Source organism: Crinia signifera, chromosome 4 (assembly GCF_055691185.1).
Source record: "Crinia signifera chromosome 4, ASM5569118v1, whole genome shotgun sequence".
Classification (NCBI taxonomy): Eukaryota; Metazoa; Chordata; class Amphibia; order Anura; family Myobatrachidae; genus Crinia; species Crinia signifera.
This window is the reverse complement of record NC_139220.1, coordinates 284467613-284492664: the sequence shown is the minus strand read 5'-3', so window position 1 is coordinate 284492664 and position 25052 is coordinate 284467613. Positions and strand designations below refer to the sequence as shown.

Here is a 25052-nt window from a genome sequence, read left to right as displayed (position 1 = left end):
TGATTCTGATTAAACCGTCTGTGCTGAAGCCTGGATAGCACTAAAACCTGCACGGTTGGTGTGCCTTGAGGACCGTGGTTGGGAATGCCTGCTCTAAGGTATTCCATAAAAATCATGTCATCAAATTTAAATAAAGTATAAACATTTAATCGATAGCATAAATCTAATCTAATCCACAAGTTCCTCTATAGCAGAACAAAAATAACAAGGGGTTATAGGAAATGACTAACATTTTGTTGTTCTTTAATAGTTTAACAATAAAACAACAATTGGATTTATCTAACAGGCCAGCCATTCATAAGGATTTGCCACTTAGCAGGATACAAATACAACAGGATACAAATACACTTCCCTTTTGCAACAAATAAGGATATTTGATTATGTGGCAACAAGGAACAAATATAATAAGGAACAAACCATTAACAGGAACAATTCTGACACCATAAACAAACAGGTTATTATTATTATTTTTCACAATAAGTGTTATATAAAATCAACCAGCCATAGGAAAAACATGTTCTGATGTTTCATATAATAAAATTGCTGCTAAAATACACTTAGCACTGGTCAAGGCTGTTTCCAAAAGGACATAATTGCTGAGCAGTGTCAGATAGTTCCAGTATTCAGCTGCATCTTCTTACAACTCTGGTAGTGGATGGGAGCAAAGGACAATCAGAAATGTGCTCACAACCCCAGGAAAATGGACAAAAACATTCAGGCAAACGGTTTAAATCAAACAGGTTCAACTACAGTACCGTGTCTGAGCGACAGTTTATGTCCTTTTCCAGATTTTGGGAGCAAATTTCTTAAGTACATATTACATTTGCTCCCATCCAGTCCCATATTTTTATTCCATCCAAGCAACTAGTTGGATGGTTGGAGGATAGGTGGTCTGATGTGTGGCCAGCATTTGTTCAATGTCCAACACAGGGTGATATCTGGCTGTGCTCAGGGATGAATTTAGAGTTGGCTCTGCCATAGAGATGAGGGTAAGATTTATTATGAAGTGATTAAGTGAAAGGTGATAACAGATCAGCCAATTACCTCTTGTCATTTTTTAAACCCAGCCAGCAACTTGACAGAATCTGATTGGCCAGTGCTTCATCACCAGCCACTTTATCACTTCAGCCACTTAACAAACCTGTCCCTGAATCTGCTACTTACAGTATATATGTATATATATATAAAAAGTATATACTGCATTTGCAGAAAAATAAATCTGATCAATTGGGCATCACATATAAACCATAATCTATTTAAAACTAACATATAATAAGCATATAATAGTTTGCAAATTTTAGAGTATGATATAAATTACTTTAAAAAGTTACATATAACTGGTATCGTAGGTATCCATATACTGCCTGGAAACCTTGTACCTTGCTGTCCTCAAAGCCGCTCATCTGCAGGTAATACCAGCAGATAAATGGCTTTCGTGGCATTGATGTGGGAGTGCGCAGCAGTGCTCACCGCCGGGGCATACACACTGGGCGGCTTTGAGCTGAAAGTTGCGCAAAAATGCCTTTTTTTAAGCAACCTTCAGCTCAAAGTTGCCCGGTGTGTATGGGCCTTTACATTGTAAGAGTTCAAAATTGATGGAAGAATACCTTGCAGGTGGTTCGGTGTAAAGAGAATCATGTGGTCGGCTTCATGAGATCGTTTTCTTTTGGATTGCCTCTTGTAAGTGAGTTCCGGAGCATCCTTACACATAGACAAGCAATAATCTGCAAGAATTGCTTCATTCCAACGGCCCTTAAAACTTTGTTCCATTACAGAAATATCCTGATGGAATTTTTCTCCGTGTTCATTACTGATATGTCCACAACTAGGAGGGAAAAGTCCAGGTGGGAGTGGAGAAAATGGATTTAAAAAGAGACATGTTACATCCAGGTTGATGGTATTTTTCCAAAAGTACTGCTACCAAATGAGTGTAGTTATCATCTCTTTTGTTGCATATGAAGGGGTGGAAGAACAACATCTTTTGGGTCCACGAGAGAATCGGCAACAACATTTTTCTCGTTAAGAGTCAAGATTTCTTGTAGGCCAATCTGCTTGAATGTAATGTGAATTCCTATCCCTTCTGTCTCACATACATAAAAAGCAGCAGTATTTAGTGTACCCCAGTTGCATTCCTAAGAGTACAGAGATGACTTTAGATTGCCACATTTTTTCCACTTGCGTTCAGCATATTTGAGTCGATGAGGGTATGACCAACAGGAATAGAAGGAAGATGGTTGCTGGTGTGAAGTAATACAGCTTTCAAACTAAGCTTGGAGGAATCTATGAATAGCCTCCATTCAGTTGGATTATGATTCAAATTCAAAAATTGCATCAAGCCATTAATGTCACTGTATCTCCAGAGTTATTGGTCATTTTTATGATGATTTTTTAATTCAGCAAGTGGAACTATATAAGAATATGCAAATGTTGAGCCAGAAACATTTTCATTGTTGGTCAGTGTTATCAGTTGGACCGATGGAGCAGAGTATTGGACTGGATCTGAGGAACAGAAAATTGGCTGGAACGATGAAGCAGAGTATAGGCTGGAATGATGGTGCAGAATATCGCCTGGAACCGATGGACTTCCACAAATAGGCGTAGTGTCCAAAGTTTGGAGCCCAGGGACGTAATTTATTCAGCAACGTTGCTCAAGGCAGTTGCAGTCTGAATGAGAAGAGTGTAAATACCCCCCAAGGTGCAGGTATTGGAGAATTAAATCAGGTGACTACTGTAATGAATGGGATTGGATAACGAAGGTTCAGCAATGGATTTCAAAAGTTTAAACAGATAACTACTCCTGAGACTGCAATTGGTGGATTAGTAGTCAGCTGAACAAAGGGTGATGGCAGCACCTAGCATCTAGAATAGTGGGAACTCTTTGGGGTACATTTTGTAGCATGGGGTGCAGCGTTAACAATGACAGCATCTATAGGACTGAGCACAAGGAAGCCTGCATGACCTCAGCGGGAAGGTAGACCTGCGTACTGGTAAGCAGGGCGGCATCACGTGGCGATTCCTGACACAGCATATTAAATAAAATAATCTGCAATTGGCAACGGACCTAAAGTAACACTAAGGCATAAATGATTTACTCTACCCTGGTTCCTCAGCTAAGACTATTATTTGCATATGGTTCATGGTGTACAATAGCTAACTAGTCAGACAGAGAAACTTCACAGTCTGCCAAGTGAACATGAACCCAAGGTAGTGACTAACTATAGATAGATACAAGTCTGAAGGCTGTAATTTCCCTCCTTATAATATCACCCAGCTCCAGTACAATACACCAAGCATGTCAGCTTGCAACAATTACTACAAATAAATAACTGACAACCAGCCAGAATTTTTTTTTTAAATGTTTTTATTGCAAGGCACTTGGTAAAAACATTTAGCATGTCACAAAAACATTTGTCAGAAATTAACAGCAAAAAAAAAAAAAAAAAAGCAATATATAAAGGTATAGAGGAAAATGATGAAACGTTTGCTGAATATATATTACACTACTGGTAGAATTGTGTAGCGTCTTACTTACCTGTTTACATTTGGAGGCATCAACCAACCTTGGATTTTTTAATCCTACATTTATGAATAGTTGCTAAATAAACTAAGATTTATTTATTGTGTCTAGGGTGGGGGTTACCTTTACCTTTCTGCCCAGGAACAGAATTAATCCCTGTTGCAGGGCATTTGATTCTTGAAACCTTTCAAATCCACCAAACACTGTGGGGTAAATTTATTAAGATGGGAGTTACATTCCAAATATGATGTTGCTATAGGCAACCAAACAGATTCTACTTATTTATTTGGCTAGTACCTTCTAAAAGGAAATACTTAGAATCTAGATTGGTTGTCTATAACACCTCCCATCTTAAATTTAGCCTTATAAATATATATATACATACTTATACATCTCTCTGCCTGTTGCCATGTATCCAGTTCCTATGACTGAGTCTTGACAAAGATCCCTGTGGTGGATCGAAACGTCAACCAATATGATGTCCTAATGTACTGATTTATGGAATAATGCATTATTTTGCACATTTACAGTGCTGGTGAGTGCCTGCTGTTCTTACAAGTTTATATTTAGGATTGACAGTGCTTTAAATTGGAGCACCACCCTGTTTTTACTCATGTTGGACTGAGTGCAGTTCGGCCTTCTACATACACTGAGAGGCCAAATTATTATGACCACTTGACACTTATACACAGATCGGCTATAACTTCATGTTGTTGCCGCTAGAGGGCGAGGTAGCTATAAAAAGGGAATGCAGGACAAGTGAAGCATCGATTGTGCAAAGAAATGGGCAAAAAATGTGATTTAACTGAGTTTGAACACATGATGACTGTAGGCGCTCAAACCGTTGGAACCAGTATCAGCAAAACCAGAGGCGGAACTACCATTGGTGCAGCAGGTGCATTGCACCGGGGCTCCTGAGGACTAAGGGGCCCACTACTGCCTACACCAGCAGCTTGTATCTCTGTCACTCACTGTTGTGGGGCCCAAATTGTACTTTTGCACCTGGGCCCACCACTCACAAGTTCCGCCACTGAGCAAAACGACTGCACTTGTGAAGTGTTCGAGAGCAGCAGTTATTAATGTTTAAAGAGAGTGGACTACTAAGCAGAAAACCGAGTCTATACGTCAGGCTTGTGGTTGTCAGAGGCTACTGAATGCTCGATCTGAAAGGAGACTTGCCAGAGTTGTCCAGTCCAACAGAAGAGCAACAGTACATCAAATTGCAGTGAATCTTAATCAAAGAGCAACTGTGAAGGTCTCTGAACTGTTTGCCGCACATTACACCGTATAGGCTATGGAAGCCATCAACCTATTCTAAAGCCTCTACGGTCTGCCTTGAATAAGAGCAGACATCTCCAGTTCACAAAGAAGCACAAGGATTGGACAGTAGATGACTGGAAAAGGGTCATGTGGTCCGATGAATTGCGTTTTCAATTACACCATGCAGATGGCAGGGAGAAAACAGCATGAAAGCATTGACCACAGCTGCATTGCCACAACACTTCAAGCTGGTGGAAGCAATATGATGGTTTGGGGGATGTTTTCTTGGCATTGTATGGGTCCTTTGATTCCTGTGGAACAGCGTCTGAATGGCCAAGGGTATTTGAGTGTTATCGCAGATCAAGTACATCCTGTTATGTTAATGGTGTACCCTGCCGGGGATGGATACTTCCAGCAGGACAATGCTCCCTGTCATAAAGCTGGCATTGTCCGCAGATGATTCGAAGAGCATTACAGAGACTTTACCTTGCTTAGTTGGCTGCACAATCACCAGATCTCAATCCAATTTGAGAATCTGCGGGATGAGATTGAACGGGCCATCAGGCAGCTGGATCCAGTACCATCAAATCTTAAGGAATTGGAAAGTGCAGTTCATCGGATATGGTCTCAAATTCCTCATACCACCTACCAACATCTCATAGAGTCTGTGTCAAGAAGAATCCATGCAGTATTAAGGGCAAAAGGTGGTTCAACATTGTATTGAAGGGGTGGTCATAGTAATTTGGACACTCAGTGTATATATTCATATACACACACACACATATCTATATCCCTTCATGATCAATAACCAGACTGTTATGGATTTCAGGTGCAACAGACCGCCGGGGCCGCTGTTTAGGATGGCCACGGCCAACCCTACACTAGCTCTGTTGACCCTCCAAGTAAGGTGACCGGTTCCTGCAGGTACTAGGCTTCGCCTGTAGCCGCCACGTTTGAAAGGGTGAGTTAAGCCCGCCCTAGCTCCGGTGCAGCCAGGAGTTATGGGTGGACAAGGAACCGGGGACCCCCTCAGGGTACAGCCAAAAGGGTAATCTCACTGTGTAAGCCTGAGAGTTAAAGAAAAAAGGCAACTTGCCGTAACTAGTTAACGCAGCTAATAGCGCTAGCGACCTAGTCGCTAACCACCAGCGACCGCGTCGCATACACAAGAATACACCACACAAAAAGCATGCCACGAACGCTACGGATAGCACAAAAATACCGCGATGGGTAAACACCCCAAACGGCAACAACTTAGGAACCAGTGAACGGTATAGATTTAGTCTGGTAACCCCAGAGAGAAGATAAACCAAATATAATGCCCAGAAGGTTAGCAAGCAATAAAGAAAGGACTGGGTCCCCACAAGGGCAATTTACGGAACCAGGGCGGGAAGCAGGAAGGATCCACTGAAGAGAATCGTCCCCAAGAGCAGACAGGAGAAGGAACCTCAGCAGAGGGCAGGCAGGGATAGCACTAGGCAGAAGCTATCACCGGAGTGAAGGACAGGCTCCCTTAAGAGGGTTACCCTGACCAATCACCGGTGCCGACCCAGCCTCCAATATAATCTCCCCCAGCTGTGGATGGGCGTGCAGGTCAGCGTGCCTGCGTCACCCTGGCAACCCCAGAGCTGGGGACGTGACGTAGCCTGGCGTCACCCGTTGCCGGGTAACCATTGCCGTAGCCAGCGGAAGCGGCGCCCGGTTGCTGCGTCCCTGGTTGCTGAGCGACCAGCCCAGGAGACGCCAGAGCAGGTGGAGTGAGCGTCCGGGAGTTGCTGCCGTCCCGGACCCGCTGAAACACGCCCCCTGCGTGTAACACAGACCAAATATGATTTTACTATACCTCACTTTATATGTGATTTTTTTTCTAGTCCATCAGAAATGTGTATATTGTGTTTTAATGTAAAATAGGATAAAACAATTTTATTCCTAATTTGTAAGGTGCCACAAAAGGTCTGCACAGTACATACTGTAGGTGAGAACAGAGAATACACTGAACAGGATTAAAAATGCAGACAATAGCAAATGAGACACTATTTCACAGTATAAAATGATACAATAAGGGCAGAGCAGAGGGGTAGGAGGAGTGATGACAGAAATGAGATGGAACATGTAGTGGCTACAGACTTTGTAGGACATTCTATTGGGGGGATTCAATCTGTGCTGAAGTTTCTGTCTCTCCGAAAATTGGCAATTTTTGCCCATTTTTTCGGCAGCATTTACATTCAACCTATTCAATCGAATTGCCAATTCTTCTGCATTTTTGAGAATGCAGCCATTTTAGTTGAAAATGTGTCAATTTTCCGCCGATTCAGATTTGAATTTGTATCAAAGACAAAACTGCACAGGCAGAAAAAAAACCCCCAAAGGGTACTTTTGTACTAGCACGGCGCCCATCGCATCGCAGACCATATCGCATGCAATATCGGCCGATGTTCTACAATGGCATACAATTTTAAAATTGTATGCCATTGTATATGGCATACAATGCCATACAATGCAATGGGATGCGATTATAAATTGTATAAGCACCCTAATGGGTGCTTACAATGCCTAAATGCCCCCCCCACGCCACCCGCCAAGTATAAACGTGAACCCGAAGCGTGGTGAGCGGCGGCGGTACGCGTCCTACGACCTTTTCATACCCCCACTATCCACGTCGGCGTGGAGTTGAATTCATAAAGTGTGGCGAGCGCAGCGAGCCCGAAGTGTGGCGAGCCCCGCGAGGGGACGCGGATACCTTCACAGGTATCCGCATCCGCTCGCCACACTTTAGGCTCCCCACACTTTATAAAATCAACTCCACGCCGACGTGGATAGTGGGGGTATGAAAAGGTCGTAGGACGCGTACCACCGCCGCTCACCACGCTTCGGGTACACGTTTATACTTGGCGGTGGTGTGGGGGTGCATTTAAGCATTGTAAGCACCCAATGAAGCACATAAAGCTGTCCAGCATATGTAGGATTCATGCAAAAGCAGCCAAAAAATGGAGCTGCCTCCATGTTTCGCAAGTAAACATTTCAATGTCTGTACCAAACAGTGTTGAAGATGGTCGGTTACATGCATTGCAATTAAAGACCATAATAAACCTGCAGACAATTGTGTTTTTTATTTAAAGAAAAATGACACAAAACAATAAAGAACTTCTCACACATATAGAACATAAGGTACAACAGAAAAGCTTTGTCAATAAAGGTTCTCATTTTAAAAATGTAGTGTTAGGTACCATTAACTCTGTCATTTTTTAAATAAAGATCAGCAGAAAAAAGCAGAAAACGTATTAGGCTTGAAAATAAGACTTCTCCTAGACAATGGAGACATATTGTTGGGGGTATGGGTCATCCATGTCTACCTAAGCCTATGTTGAAACTTCTGAGTTATTGAGTCTGGAGGCAGAATGTACATATGTGACCTTCTGCCTCCAGACTCAATAACTTACGAAGTGCCAGAAGTCTGGTGTGAGGAAGCCCTGCTAGAATTGGGAGTGTTTTCCCCGAAAATGCATTTAACAGCAATGCAGTGTGTCTACGACGCAAGGGTGACTGTGTTGCTTGTTATGAGACATGTATAGTGTATGTGACAGAGTCTGTATATAAAGCACAACGGAACTTAGCATAAATAAATTGAGGGAGCTGCATATGCAGATTTCAAGACTCAGTCATACACAGATATGTGTGTTGCATAACACATTAATTAGTAGTCTCCTGGAGCGTCCTAATCGCATTGTTATGTATTTTCGATAAATAAAAAGACGTTAGTGAGTCTCTTGGGACCTGACGTGACCAGATTGGCTATTTGGCGCCACTGCAGAATTGATGTATGAGGACACATCTATATATAGATTCCTAGATCACGATGACATCCCGCTCAGTGAACAAAGGATTGGAGTTGTCTTGGTTGTAATACAGTATATTCTTGTCTTATATTGTAAATGTATAATAAAAGGACATACACTTCGTACAAATGCGTGTGTATATGGCCACGAGCAGACAAGTAACAGGAGCCAACTCATCACTGTGTAGCCCGGCACCCCAGGCTGTAGTGCACTCACAGGGATACTGTGGGTAAGTGGTCAGGTCCCCAAATCATTAGATTAATACCAGCATCATTGTTGTGGCCATTTACACAGGTCATTTATGGCCCTTATTCAGACCTGCTTGGTCCATAGCGCTGGTGTGGGTCTAGCATATCGGCAAATATACGCATGTGCAGACCTGATGTGCGAATGCCTTTAGCGACTATCATAGTGGCCGAGGCGTTTGAACACAGCGTGGCAGGTAGAGAACGGGCAAGGAGTTGTCGCATGGGGACACCCAGCATTTCCTGGACATGCCCAGAAAAATGGTGGGCGTCCCCATGCGAACGCAGGCGTGTCGGAGCCTGCAAGTAGCGGACGGCTGACGTCACATGACTTTTCGGACATCTCCGGCCCAGATAAAAGTCAGATTAGACTCACTTTTATCTGCGAACGGGCAAAAAAAATCATTCAGTGATCGGCGAACATCGGAATGATTTTTGCTCATACCGCACAAGCAAATGCACTGCGAATGTGTCATTCAGTCGGCGAAGGGGGGCAGGCGTTTTCAACCTCGGTGGGTGGCATTTCCCTGCTCGTTAAGCTGCAAAAAAATGCTGCTTAGCTAGCGGGTCTGAATCAGGCCCTTAGAGTAGTGCTTCTGCAACAGGATGCCACAACACAGGTCTCTACCCAGCAATCACAATGACGACAGGGGACATAAAAAAAATAAGAAACCCACCTGGTCCTGCAGGAAACTCTCATCAGCTGTTCTTCATTGCCAATCATACATGGGCAGCGGGAGAGGAGGAGACTCTTCTGCCCTCACCTCTGCTTAATGCAGTAACTATGACAGCTACTATAAGTCATGTGCATTATAAGGGACATGTAACGATGTCTGATGGGAATCTAAATGGCATTTTGGAAGGTCTGAAAGCATTATGGGGGGGGTCATGGGTATATAATTGGCGTGTGGGAAATATTTGACCTATGGATGCTGTAAAAGAATTATTGAGACTCTAAGGTGCTGCAATCAGAGAATGCTGGGAAACCACGGATAGAAGGACAGCTGTTGCATGTGTACAGCCACCAACCCAGTTATTTGTGCAGAGGTGCCAATGCTGGGATTCAGAGAGGTAATTGTTGCAGAACCTGGGCCCAGAGCCCTGTATGTACAGCACCCATTATGGATACTCCACTGTACAAGGTGTAGTTTTATTTAGAAATATCAGATTTTTCCTATCAATTACTTGCTCCCTAAGGACACATAACCACCTTCGGGTCACACACTAGAAATCCTTGTTTCTAGCATTATGGTCTTTATTCTGGTTGACTCGCATGGCTGCGATTCCCCCAGACGCTGCCCGCACGGTGCCCCCCCCAACCCCTGCATGCATGTGAATGGATGATTTTCATAATCATCCATTCGCAGCCTTGGGTATGGGGGAGAAATCATTTGATGGTCAGCGAGCATTGTAAGCTTGGAGTTCTAAACAGCTGGATCCGTTGCTAGTCTCTGACCATACACTAACATTACCAGTGATTGGTCTGAACCATACTTATTCAGGTACAAGGATCACAGTCATCAGTAGACTTCCATATTTTACCTACAAATCCCAGCATTCCAAATACATTTAGCAGAGGTTTCTTGCTGAGTAAAGCAAAGCAAATAGAGGTGCTGCGCCAGTGGTGCACACCTGGACACCACTGCCGCACACCTGGACACCACTGGCGCACACCTTTTCTATATTAGTGATATGCCCGGAAATTTTCCAGGACAGCCCGCTGCGGCCGGGCATACCACTCAAGGGGTTAAGGAGGTCATTCTAATCTGATCGCTCCCCTGTGCTTTCGCATACGATGTTTTGTTTGTACGCATGCGCATACACATTTAGGCACATGTGCAGCCTCTTTGTGTGATTAGTCGCCGGCCCATTCGCACGGAGCAGTGTGGGAGGGGGCGGCGGGACGGGAAGCACCCAGCATTTCAAAACGCTGGACGTTCCCATGCTAATTCGGCCTTGATGCGGGTTGTCACTGGATTTCAGCTCCCGCCCTCTTCCCGTACAAGGGCACTGCAATCCGGAGTCACCAGCGAGTGACTTAGATTTGTGTGCGCTTTAGAAATCATTTGATGGTCGGCGACCATTGAATGATTTGTGCCCCTTTGCGAGTCAACCAGAATGAAGGCCAAAGGCGAAGCCCAGTCGTAGCATGAGAATAACCTCAGACCACTGGGTTACACAGGGAGAAGCCAAAGGGGTTCATACATCAGGCAGCTGTCAGAGCATGTAGATGCGTGGGACGGGGATCAGGGACATCCAACATGCTGAAGATTAATGATTAACAAATTCTACCCCAAAAAATGATTGTTTTCGCCAAGTTGGGATTCTTATCATTGTTTTTTGTTTTTCTGATTTCTCTAAGGATCGTCAATCATCGATGTCCCCAATCAGCATATTGGCTTGTAGATGTATGGCCCGCATAAGGAGGGAAATCCAATTGCAATTGATGTGCTACACCAGGCTGCACACATCATCCAGCTACACTACCCTGTACCGCACATGTTTTCCTATGCACTTCTTAATCTGGGCACACAATATGTGACATTTCTTAATGATATGCACGATAACGATATCGTTAACAATATTATTGTGCATGTGGCCTAGTGTGTATTCACTAAATTGTTAATGATGCGCAATCCTGTGGGTTTTTAACACCCCCCCCCCCCCCGAACATGCACATTTTGTTCAGATATTGTTCTGTGTGCATGCGTTAGAGTGTGTGAGCAATATCATTAAAGAGGAATCGTATAGTATGTAGCTGGAGGTGTAAACTTGCAGTGTAGACATAACCTGATGCGCGGGAATAGAGAATTGTACCCATAGCACTGGACTGAATTCCCCCAACACATACAGCCACACAGAAAATCTGCTCCCTTCCTCAAAGGATTAAGGGCCTGATTCAGCGTATGTTCGCAGCCTAGCAAACAGGTATTCACCAACCGCCAAACTTCCGCCACCCCCCAGTGCCCAAATCACATCACATCCCCCTAACACATCCCCTCGCATGTGTCCAAAAGGGGAGAGAAACCATTCCGTGGTCGCGCGACAGCCAATGATTTCTCTTCTCCCTTTCAGTAACAAACGTCAGGTTAAACTGACTTTTATTCTGGCCGCAGGTTACCGAAAAGTGAGGCGGACCCTGGAGTCATGGGATGCCAGCCACCTGTCCCACGTAGGCATGGACACGCCTGCGTTGACAGGGAAATGCCCAGCGTTTTTATGGGGACGCTTATAAAAGGCTGGGCGTTCCCCTCGCCTAGCCGCTCGCTCCCGGGGTTTGCGCATAAACATACACATGAGCAACCCCCCCCGCTATCAGATGCAGGGCCCGAATCAGCCACTAAGTTAGGGTTGGCAGTGCTACAGTGTAATCCTGCTGAGATCCAAAGGAATGAAACTCCTGGGTCAGTAAGTCCTCACACAACAGTCCCCAATGACATTTTACAGTATTTGGTGATAGATTACATAACACAACTGACCTGTACAAACACAGCACCTGGGCATGACAGCTGTCACACGGTCACTGCCAAACCCGAAGGGGAATATGCCCTTCCCTTTCCGTGGCCTCCAGATTATCACTGTGCTACACAAAGCAACCCACAGCAAATGTAAAGTATAACAAGGTGTCACAATATAAACCATCACACAGAATTCCTGTTAGCGTTTAATCTTCAGAAGTTAGAAACTGTCCAGGAACTTTATAGGCATACTGTATTTTCTCAATAACCGAAAACAAAACAGAGAAAACACCATCAAATAAAATCTATTTACTTTGTAGGGGGAGAAATCATGAGCATGATCTCATTGGCAGAAGGATAAAAACTAAAGGGGAAGTGTGAATGTAATGCTTAGCGGTGGAGGTGGAACCGCCCTCGCTCAAAGAAAGAACAGCTTGTCGCACAACTGGAGAGAAGGCTCCTGGTGGAGGAATTGGCCAGACAGGAACGCCAACTTGTGGGCATACTTGCAAGGAGCTGGCACTCGGATAGTACCAGGCCAATTCCAGTACATGTGGCACAATTTGAAAGTCAACCTGAAAGGGGAAACAGAAATGTAACACTTAATTGTACTGGTACAGAAAACCCAATAATTCTCATCGTCCTTATAGACAAGGCATCAGCAAATCTCAGCAGCGCTGGGCAGAGTGTGTTACTAATCATACATAAATGTATGTTTATGTGCGGCAGTCCAGTCCACTCTAGAGAAAGGAGTATAATACATCATTCTGGGATAGCGAGAGGGAAAAGTTATAAGTAAACAGGCATATGGAAGAGGACAAGGGCAAACAAAATCAGTCCTCAATAATGTAGAAGAGTGAAGCTGTGCAAGATGGGTTATTGGAAAGACAAATTACACAGTGGTCCTGTCATGGGATGCAAATTAAACGTGAAACATTTTATCCACAAGTGATTAGAAAATGATTTGCAAATTATTATTAAAGGACAATTCCACCTCAAAGTGTCAATTCTAAAGAGGTTATTCTGGTTGACTCGCAAGGTTGTGAATTTCACAGCCTTGCGAGTCCAGCAGACACTGCCAGCCCCTCCTACCCCCCCACACACACACTCTGCGATCCCCCGCAGTCGTGCAAATGAATGATTTGCACACTCATCCATTCACAGGCATGCATGCATGCGTAGACAAAATCATTGGATGGTCGGCAACTATCGAATGACTTTGAAAGCACTCGCAGATCTGAGACACCTCTGTAGTGTCTCTGATCTGCGGGCGCCCTGTGTGGGAAGCAGGCAGCATCTGACAATTAAACCTGAATAAGGTCCTAAGACTAGGCCAATAGTGTCAGGGTGCAGGAATGAGTGGAAGGCATGCTGGACACCAAGGTGGTGACCTTTAGAGGTCAGGCGGTACTTTAGATACATTTTAATGTTGCCTTCATGAAGGCTAGAGCAGCCGTGAGCATGAAACAGTGGCTTCTGGGGTAGCCAGCAGGGGAGCTCAGCCCGGGCATACCACTGAAGGGGTTAATGCAGCACTGGTGTTTGTAAAACAGAAGCTGAAAATGTAGAGCTGGTTTCCAGCTAAAAAGAAGCAAAAATGATGTACAGTACGATGTTTGCAAAACATTTTACAAAGTGGAGGGAATTCATGAAACACAATTATCTGAGTGGACACTTAGATAACACCTGTAATAATTACCTATTGGATGAGCGTCAAATATTTGCTATAAGATGCTTTAATTGCAGCCTTGCTTCTGACAGTGATCAGCGATGACAGAAAGATGGGTCAGAGCAGGAGACAGTCTATTACTGGTTGTGACAATGGAGTCATCTCTACTTTATATCTAATATGATGCTCACACTGGTGCTATTTACTCCCCTGCCCTTGGGGGCTGATCACTGTCAAAAGCAGTGATTGATCTTAAACGCAGAGGGGATAAACAAACCCTTCAAAGTGATGCATTTACCAACATTAGTAGAACAGAGCAAACTAATAGGACTGTCTTAAATTGTATGATACTATGTCTGAAGGTGCCCATAATACACGGTACAATATTCCCGTGCGGTTTGAACTAGATGGCATCGAGTTGCATGCAATGTGATCAGGACCTAGTTCAAGGCACTGGCTGCTCAGACTTTATGCGCTGTGCGAGGGGATGCCCACGGGAGAATGCATCGCACAGCACCCTCGCACCATGTATGGGCAGCTTTAGGCCAGAAACAGTTCCATGAAATATGTATTTTGTCATATATTTACAACACAAACTATAACAAACATGAGTTCTAAGTGAGCTATGCTATCCAGCATTCACAGGCCCAGACGCAAGCTGATGTTTGGTGCCCCATCCTTTAAAAAATTGTGTGTGTCTGTATGTATAAACTGTGTGTGCGGCTGTTGGTGGGTCAGACTCATGAGATTCAACCGTCTGCAGCATGCAGAATCAGCGTTCACTGGTGGATCCCATCTTACAGCCAGTAGCAGCAAAGGAGGCATCATTGCTTGCTGAAGCACAAACTGAGCGGTACCAGGTGGGAGTCATCTTTCCTCTATTGCAGGGCCCCTAGGACAAAGATGATTTACTATGCAGCAGCAGCAGGTGCACTGCAGAGCTGTGTTGGAAGAGCAGCGGTCACACTTGGATCCTGCTGTGAACCACACAGGTGCAGCTGTACATGCAGGTGCCCCTTCAGGGCTTGGAGCCAGGAGGCAGCCGACTCCATTGCCTCTGGGAGTTACTCCCCTGCACAAGCCACCATCTTTCTTTATATAGTCACTTGGAGAAAGCATCTCCTTATATATTAGGTACAAATGTGACCCCTTACATCATACTGTAGCGCAACATATTTTCGGTCAACTTTTTCCATTAAAATGATGTGACTAGGATGCACAAGCAGCTTATATTGATTACAATTATATGCCGCATGCTTATATGCTGTGTGCAACCACAGCTGTATCTGAATTTCCTGAAACATTGTAGGGTTCCATTTCGTATGCAGATACAGGTGCGGTAATCACAGAATTTCGGCATGTTGATAGCATTTTATTCAGCAGAGTCTGCTTGTGTGTCTTATTCACATAGCAATGCGAATAAGGCATTTTCCGCACAGAAAAGATGCCCAATGTTAATGGTGTTGCATGGGACCCGTCAGTTCACCCAGGCATCTCCAGCTGTGAGGAGTACAGAGGCAAGGTGTATGAGGACATATCTGTATACATATAAGGGTACTTATATGTTAGTTGGGTGCCCACTATAGGTAGCACGCTCACACCCCCACTATCCGTGTCGGCATGCAGTTGATTTTATATAGTGTGGCGAGCGCAGCAAGCCCGAAGTGTGGCGAGCCCCGCGAGGGGACGCGTAAAACTAAGCAAATAGCTTAGTGGGCGCCCAACTAACATATAAGTACCGATATAAGTAATAGTTAATTTATTTTATGTAGGAGAGTTTGATCTCCAGATTAGCATTATGCAATGTAATACATGGTGTTTAGGCTACAGAGGAGTATAATGATTTCTTATTACCTTTGTAAATGGTCAGGACTGAGGTTAGCAGTGTTCATCACACATATGTAGTGAGTGGGAATGCCGCAACCTTGCCTCGCATGGTGAGAGAGCAGGAAGAAATCCACCCTACAGAACAGGAATGATGGGGTACGTTAATGTTATACAAAATGTTAGTACAGAAAGAAGCAGACAAGACCATGCACGCCAATTGTACCATTCGCGGCAGGTAACGGTGTGGTCCAGAATAGTCCCTGGTGTAGGAGGGACAAATTCTCCAGAACTATAGCAGTACATATTGGTGCTGATCCTCTTCTGCACCACGAACACTACCATACGGGGCGAATAGTTCTCAAATGTACTGAAACAGGTCTGTAGTTGCGGGATCTCATAATCCACCACGGCATTTAGCTGTCCATCTGACACCCCATCCCGATACACCACAATCTTCTCTGGCAGCACGTGATTTAACTGTAAATGGAAACAAAGTAAAAGGCCCTTGGGCTTCATACAGCAAGACAACAGTATCTACAGTATATACTTTACTTTATAATGATGTCCTATTGTTGAATCGGACCAAAACATTTAAACTTATGAGCTTTGTAGGTTTATTGCTTTCCACAATACATGTTATTTGTGTAACAAAGTCACCAACTAACAATGCGAGATTTATTTTACTAAAAAAGGAGAGAACCGGATAAGCGCACATCGGTTGGGATCTGCTTCGCTCAAATTAACAGAAAAGAAGGTTGAGTTGGCTGAGAACGCACCCGTCACTCCAGAGGTTTTTATTGGGGTTAAGCTCTGGATTCTGAGCTGACCAGTCCACCATATTTTCTGTAAAACCAACTGAAACAGCCCCACAACATGCTTTACTGTATCTGCTGTACACTCTGGCATCAGACATCCTCTTGGCAATCGCCAAACCCAAACAGGTCCATCTGAAAAGCTTTATACATTCACAGACATATGTCTGCTGCTGGAACACACCATTTCACTTGCGTGCGGAGGTGGGGGAAAGGTCCAATCACCAAGGTCTACATAGTGTCAGCATGCAAGGGGAAGCAGGATTTCTAGAGGGGTTTCCACAGGTTTTATTTGGAGTGAGTGTGACTAGTCCGTGAAAAGAACATAGTTATCCCTTACCCCGAAGTTGTAATCTGCCCCATACAGTATATGTAATACATAAGCATACACAGGGCCAGCAATCACCGGAAGATATGACAGTAGGACCTGCCCGTTTCAGCCGAATGCTTTTTCCCTCCAGATGTGGAGTTGTTATTTATAGCCATGCTTGTACACAGGTGACTTTATAAGTACCTTAGTCAATATGATTTAGTAATCTGCTGAGCCATGGATATCTTTAAAACTGGGATTGTTAAGTGCTCCTTAAGTACTGAGTTTGGGAACCACTTTTATAGACTGTACCCTTTCTGTACCAAACATTTTTATCTTATATAAGTAAAGGAAGGGGTCATAAAACAGTAAACGTCCCAAAATGTGACTATGCAGTTGCTCCTGCCAAAAACCCTCTTCTAATTCTGAGTGCCTGGTGACAGAGGCTTCATGCCTACTCCTACAGGCATGTGAACCACCGGGGGCCCCTTGTGCTCGCCTACAGCATCTTGGGGATTATTGTGGACGAGATTTGGCCACTGAAACCAGGTGGGGCCTGTGGGAGCTCCGGACCTTCGGATGTGCACCTCGGTCCCGTCTTGTTTTCCTGTGGTGGGAACTGCACTGCGGACGTCTGCTGCAGGGGCAGCCTCGACCCTGCTGGCATCGGAGCTGTCAGGGGAGACAATGAGGGTATCCAGGTATATCTAAGTCAGGGTGGGGAGTATTGGGATGGTTTTAATTTGGAGGGGGTGTGGTTAAGGATCCAAGTATACCTAGGTTGGGGTTAGGTTACAATACATTTTTGAGTTTGGACACCTAATAATTTTATTTGGATATTATTGCGTTTTATAATAGTTGATCTTTGTCTCATGTAGGTAAGGTAATGTGTGCCCAAAGAGACGCATATCTCTTTGCAAATATAGTCCTTTATATTTAACTCTGTTAACCTGAATGGCGCCTACGGGTCTTTATTTTAATATAATCCTGTGCACAGGGTATGGTGTTTGCCAAGGGACTTATCATGTATCCCTATTTTGTATGCACCTCCACATGTAATAGATATACTTTATTTCACTTTTAATTACTATTTGTATATCTTTATAATTGATTTGTCCTTTTACTGAGGGTTGTGTTATTATTTAAAAAAAAAATTAATAAAAAATGACTATTACTATTTTGCATATAGTTTGACTGTGGGACGGAATTGCAATGGATCAGTGGTGACGGAATAGTCTCTCCATAAGTGCTATTGTCTACCCCATAGTAGACCACCAGGAATGGTACAGTGTCCCTTGCTAGATTTTAAAAGCATGTTATAACTGTATTTCACGATTGTGTTTTATTTTCTTCTTTTTTGAGTATTATCCTCTGAGGAGGATATACGTGGAAAGATATCTACAATAGAGCAAGAGAACACACTGGTATTTTTTTGTGAGCTGATTAAACTAACCTAAGCCAGACCAACACACGTGGAGGACCTCTACGGCAAAACCAGTGGTGTTTCCATGGATGCTCATTGTAAAAACATTGATCATCTTTGAGTCCAGAAACATACCCGGATTCCCATTGCTGCACCTTACATAATTCTAACTTCTGTAGTAGATGGGAAGACGTACAGATGCACAATCCTCTTATCTACATTACCTTTAAACATGCCAACCTGCAGTTTGGCACCACTGAAAGGAAAATGTTTCCCAGCTGTCACAATGTTTGTAGATATCAGAAGATTTTTTTTTTCTTTAACGATAAACTTAACATGGCATTTAGTTTAATTGTAAGTGCACTGACAGAATGGGGTCTCACTGTTTTCCTGCCACAAGTGGGACATTCGCTGTAGGTATTCGCTTTCATGATCCTGTTCTAGGTAATTGAACCCTAACACGAATAATAACCTGCCTAATGAGAGCATGTGTAAGTGGGCTTTCTGAATCTTTCATAATGTCCTTGATCAGAACCACAACATCCATGTTATCATTGATGGAGACTGACAGAACTGCCAAGTGGAAAACAGTATGATGTAATATGTAGAATACACTACGTCACTCACTGGGAGATATATAGATTTGTATTTTGTTTCTGTGAAATGAAGGACAATCCAATAGACCTAAGTTGTACTATGGCACACACTGGGGAGCACCAGCCAACTAAACGGTGACAGCAAGGCATATCAGACTATTTTTGTATTGCTGGTCTTATCTGAATTGTTTGATTCTGTGTAAAAATCTCCCCACCAATCTCTCCAACATTACATCAGCATCAACATGTTCAATGCCTCTTTGTACGAAGTACAGGCTTTCAAATTTGGCTTATGACAAAGTGTCTTGGAACTGAGGGCCTGATTCAACCCTGGCAGCTAATTAGAGAATTTGCAAATCGAGCGATTATAGAACGCCTATGCATGCCTACCATTTGCATCACACATGCACAGAGGTGAATTGTGATATAAAATGTATATGGATCGCAAAATGGAATTTCCTCACAATTTGACTGACAGGAAGTTGGTGTTTGGGGGTGGACACCTGGCCCAAAGTGTGGCACCCCATGCCCTTTCGGACTATTCTGTATTTAGGATTAATTACTATGGATTACAGCAGAGATGGACAGACTTTCCAATCTATTTTTAATTCTATAAAGCTCCAGTAACGTACTAATGAGCACTCCTTTTCTATGCAGATGTGCACCTGATAATGGGAGCATGGCGTAAATAGGGGAGTGGTCTCACTGCACAGGGAGAGGGGACTGTTTTATAAAGTCACACATTGGTCACCACAGGAAAACGCACACACGCCCCTCACAGGAATAACCCAATTATATCGTCCCTCATCAGGATGCCAATATTGGTATTCTGAACCCTGGCATCTCCACGACCAGTCATCCGTTTGTATCCCAGCTATACTGTCCCAGTGACAGCAGTGGTTGCTTCAGAGTTCATGTTGGACTGGTGATGGCGGAGTGTCTTAGATCGGCTGGTTGACTGCCAGCTCCAAGTTGTTACAGCTTTCTGGTCCCATTATGTACACATTTTCCCAATTGTGGTTTGCACCACTTATATTATGTGATTTATTCCTTAACACACTTTTAAACATAGGAACATATTTTAAAATTGATTTGAATTAAAAAATTTGACAGTTAAAAGAAGGATTTCAGATTCATGGATCACAGGAAAACTGTGGAGGGCTGATCTGAATACCATTATCATGAAATAGCGTATCCCACAAGTAACCATTTCCAACCTCATAGTACTTCTGCAGGGCTGCAACGAGGCAGAGCTTCAGCCCATCCATGATCTCCTGATGAGGCAGCTGGAAGATCACACGAGAGTACCAACGGGTCACGCAACTAAAAGTATAATAAAGTAGATCAAAAGCTTGCAAAACAAAGTGTTTATATCAAACACATAATTAATAGATAAACACAAACTGTACCTATGTAACATAAAATCAAATCAAAGTATAGCACACACAAACAATTATAGATAAATAGGTGCCTGGTCATAAAAACCATTGTGACTGCATTGTCTATTGATTTAAGTAGAGATTAGCACTCAGATTGTGATTAAAATGGCCGCAGAGAGGGACCACTTTCAGTCACAAACCGCTCAAAAGTCAAAACTGAACATGTGTATGGATATAGTAATAGGCATTCAGATGACACAGATGTAATACAAAGATATGCAGCATGCTACAGCTGTGCATGGTATAGGCATAACTTTCAGGTGACAGTCAGAGGTAACACACTGTACATATAGTATATGTAGCATGATACAACTGTATATGGTATAGTCATAGGCTATCAGATGACAGTCCCAGATGTAACGCACTCATACATATGGGATATGTAGCATGACACAGCTGTATATGGTAGAGTTGGCCAGGCTATCAGATGACAGTCAACACTCTTGTGCATAAAGGATGTGTCAGACAACACTCCATACAAGCACATAACCATTGTCATTGTTTTAGATTAGTTCATCAAATGTGAGAAATGACCAATAAGATCTTTTGGATGAAGGTCCTGCCTATTACAAATACCATATTACACATAAACTGGTAATTTCTAAACTATTTTAAGCAGCAATAAGTTTAAATTTCAAGTGGGAAAACTCACTGGTTGGTGCTGGCGACAAAGCCTGTAACTGAACGCAAGCCTCGGCTGGGGTCATGATACACATCCACCCCGATCACCATTACGTTTTTCTGAGAAGAAAATCCAAAACACCATCAGTACAAAAACATGCAAAGAGAAAATCCTTTTATGTGTTTACTTTCAAAATGTTATCAAGAAATAAACTTTTTGCTTGAATCAATAAAACAAAGATCCCTCCTGTACTGGCCTATTTCTCAATAATAATTTTCACAATGTAAAGACCCAATGCTGAGAATCATCAGTAGTTCTCACACAGGGGTAGATGTATGAAGCAGTGCTAAAAGAGGAGAAGTGATAAAGTTCCTGGTACTTTATCACCAGCCAATCAGCTCCTGACTGTTAAGTTACAAAATTATTTTAAAAAGGATCAGTTAGGAGCTGATTTGCCTCCCTTATCACTGCTTTATACATCTACCCCAATGTACTGAGCATCATCAGTAATTCTCCTCACACAGTGCTAAGCATCATATTGGTACATCTCCTCACACAGCGCTGAGCATCATCAGTACTTCTCCTCACACAGCGCTTAGCATCATCAGTACTTCTCCTCACACAGTGCTGGGCATCATCAGTACTTCTCACACTGCGCCGGGCATCACCAGTACTTCTCCTCACACTGCGCCGGGCATCATCAGTACTTCTCCTCACACAGTGCTAAGCATCATATTGGTACATCTCCTCACACAGCGCTGAGCATCATCAGTACTTCTCCTCACACAGCGCTGAGCATCATCAGTACTTCTCCTCACACAGTGCTGGGCATCATCAGTACTTCTCACACTGCGCCGGGCATCACCAGTACTTCTCCTCACACTGCGCCGGGCATCATCAGTACTTCTCCTCACACTGCGCCGGGCATCATCAGTACTTCTCACACTGCGCCGGGCATCACCAGTACTTCTCCTCACACTGTGCCGGGCATCACCAGTACTTCTCCTCACACTGTGCCGGGCATCACCAGTACTTCTCCTCATACTGCGCCGGGCATCACCAGTACTTCTCCTCACACTGCGCCGGGCATCACCAGTACTTCTCCTCACACAGTGCTGGGCATCATCAGTACTTCTCACACTGCGCCGGGCATCATCAGTACTTCTCACACTGCGCCGGGCATCACCAGTACTTCTCCTCATACTGCGCCGGGCATCACCAGTACTTCTCCTCACACTGCGCCGGGCATCACCAGTACTTCTCCTCACACAGTGCTGGGCATCATCAGTACTTCTCCTCACACAGCGCTGAGCATCATCAGTACTTCTCCTCACACAGTGCTGGGCATCATCAGTACTTCTCACACTGCGTCGGGCATCACCAGTACTTCTCCTCACACTGCGCCGGGCATCATTAGTACTTCTCCTCACACTGCGCCGGGCATCATCAGTACTTCTCACACTGCGCCGGGCATCACCAGTACTTCTCCTCACACTGTGCCGGGCATCACCAGTACTTCTCCTCACACTGCGCCGGGCATCACCAGTACTTCTTCTCACACTGCGCCGGGCATCATATTTATTTACAGTTTCTTATATAGCGCAGCATATTCCGTTGCGCTTTACAATTGGAAACAACAGTGATTAAACAAACTGGGTAGATACAAACCGACATGGAGGTAGGAGGGCCCTGCTCGCAAGCTTACAATCTATAGGGATAATAGGAGGGATACAAAGATAGAATAGATAGAATTCCATGGCATGGCAGTCCAATCAGATTACTAGACGGTCCTGGCGAGCGGCAATTAGATATGAATGCTACTGGAGGTTGTGTGGGGGTCCTGAATATGATAGGCTTGCCTGAATTTTGGAGGCTAGAGGAGAGTCTTAGTGTGTGTGGAAGGGCATTCAATAAGGTGGGTGCTGCCCGACAAAAATCCTGTGTAAGTGGGAGTGGGAGCGAGTAATGAGTGTGGATGAGAGACGCAGATCTTATGCAGAGCGGAGAGGTCGGGTGGGGATATATTTTCAGATAAGCAAAGAGATATAAGTTGGTGTAGTCAGAGTAATGGCTTTATATGTAAGTAGAAGTATCTTATATTGAATGCGGTAATATACAGGCAACAATGGAGGGACTGGCAGAGCGGATCAGCAGACCGACGAACGTCTAGCCAGGAAGATCAGCCTGACAGCTGCATTCAAAATAGATTGTAGCGGTGAGAGTCTTTTCTTAGGAAGACCAGTAAGGAGGCCATTGCAATAATCAATGCGTGATATAATGAGTGCATGGATTCAAGTTTTTGCGGTGTCCTGTGTAAGGTACGGACAAATTTTGGATGTTTTTTAGATGCATGTAACATGATTTAGAGACAGATTGAATGTGAGGAATGAAGGACAGTTCAGAGTCGAGGATGACACCTAGGCAGCGACCTTGTGGAGTAGGATTGATTGTTGTGTTCTCAACAGTGATAGAGATATCAGGTTGGTAACTACTCTTGGCTGGTGGGAATAGAATTAATTCAGTTTTGGAAATGTTGAGTTTGAGGTGGCGAGATGACATCCAAGATAAAATGGCAGAAAAACATTCAGAGACAATACCAATCATATTGGTACTTCTCACACAAGGGGTAGATTTATGAACTGGCGATCAGGGGAATATGCGCTATCCCCGTGCGTTATGGCAGGGGATAGCGCTTCCCCTGATCTAATGACACCCGCCGAGCGGGTGTCTAACGTGCAGCGCTGTGGGGCAGGAGGCATAGCGCAGCTACGATATTTCGTACTGCGCGCCTGCCTCCTGCCTGATTTATGAATGGTCAGCATCGCTGACCGTTCCGCCGCCTGCAGCTATCGACTTCGACAGCTGCAGGCGGTGATGCCCTATACCTACAGCAGGGACAGAGCTGTCCCTGCTGCTGGCGCTGAGCTGCGATCTCGCGTGAGTAGCGAGATCCCGCACATGCGCAGTCCAGCCGGCCGGGGGGAAGGAGACAGCGCGTCAATGTTAACTGACACGCTGTCAGCTGAAGGGGACATTGCCGGAGGGGGGAGTTAGCGCTCCCCCGCTTTGGCGGCAAGATCTTAGTAGATCTTGTCGGTGTCCCCTTCTGCTTCGCCTCGCTAATGAGGCGAAGCAGGGAGTGCTCTTAGCGCCGCTATAATAAATCTACCCCACAGTGCCTGGCATCATCAGTACTTCTCACACAGAGCTGAGTAGATCAGTACTTCTCCTCACAGTGCCGAGCATCATGTTGGTATTTCTCCTCACACAGTGCCGAGCATCATATCGGTACTTCTCCTCACACAGTGCTGGTTTCCTGACGTCTTTATGTCGTCTGATGACAATCGAGATATCTGTAGCTTATCATTACTAATAGGCCGAAATCTGTGATGAGTACATTTGCCTGCCACAGTCTTTGCTGTTTCTCGATGGTTTTGCAGTCTCGTATCTCATTTTGCGACACATAGACTAACTCCAGCTATACAGATCCAAAGGTGTCAGGATGCAATGGGTTTCCATTACTTTCAGATTGGTGCGGGTGTCAGATGTTTAACAGTCCCCCTCCAATGCCATAATTCTTACCATGTGATGTGGCAAAATAAATCTATTCTTCAGAAATGTAGAAGTCATCCTTATGGAAGCAACAGTTTAAAACGTTTGTGCAATTGTGGTATTGTGCACTAGCACCACCACAAAAGTAGTGAAAAAACGACAATATTGGTACTCGTTTTGCTAAATGTTTCATAACAGCTGTCATCGCTACATGGGCACAGGCACTTATAACACACAGCAATAGGCATATTCCCAGCCATTCTATGCCATATACAGCCATAAATGCTTATTTCCCGAATTTACTAAGGTCAGTATTCGGCTGTTCGTATTCTTTTATGAACGGTATATTCATTTGTAGTTTGTTTTATGAATTAACACACCATTGAAAGAATATGAATGGATTTCAGCATTCATTTGAATGGTGAGTCCAAATTTACTATCCGGCCGTATATGCTAAATACGGCCGGTAATTGTGCCGAAAATACG

At 44.1% G+C, this 25052-nt stretch overlaps 1 protein-coding gene across 2 annotated transcripts in view; it reads right to left on the bottom strand.

The window, feature by feature from the left end:
* Positions 1–7873: 7873 nt before the first annotated feature.
* Positions 7874–25052, bottom strand: part of PIWIL2 (piwi like RNA-mediated gene silencing 2) — a 188391-nt gene continuing 171212 nt past the window's right edge. For both annotated transcript variants that reach the window (XM_083184821.1, XM_083184820.1), the window contains exons 19-23: positions 21045–21133; positions 20171–20276; positions 16036–16289; positions 15840–15947; positions 7874–12891 (exon numbers count right to left, since the gene is read on the bottom strand). In XM_083184821.1, the coding sequence (XP_083040947.1) occupies positions 12735–12891; positions 15840–15947; positions 16036–16289; positions 20171–20276; positions 21045–21133 (714 nt within the window). In that variant the 3' untranslated portion in view covers positions 7874–12734. The remainder of the gene's footprint in view (positions 12892–15839; positions 15948–16035; positions 16290–20170; positions 20277–21044; positions 21134–25052) is intronic.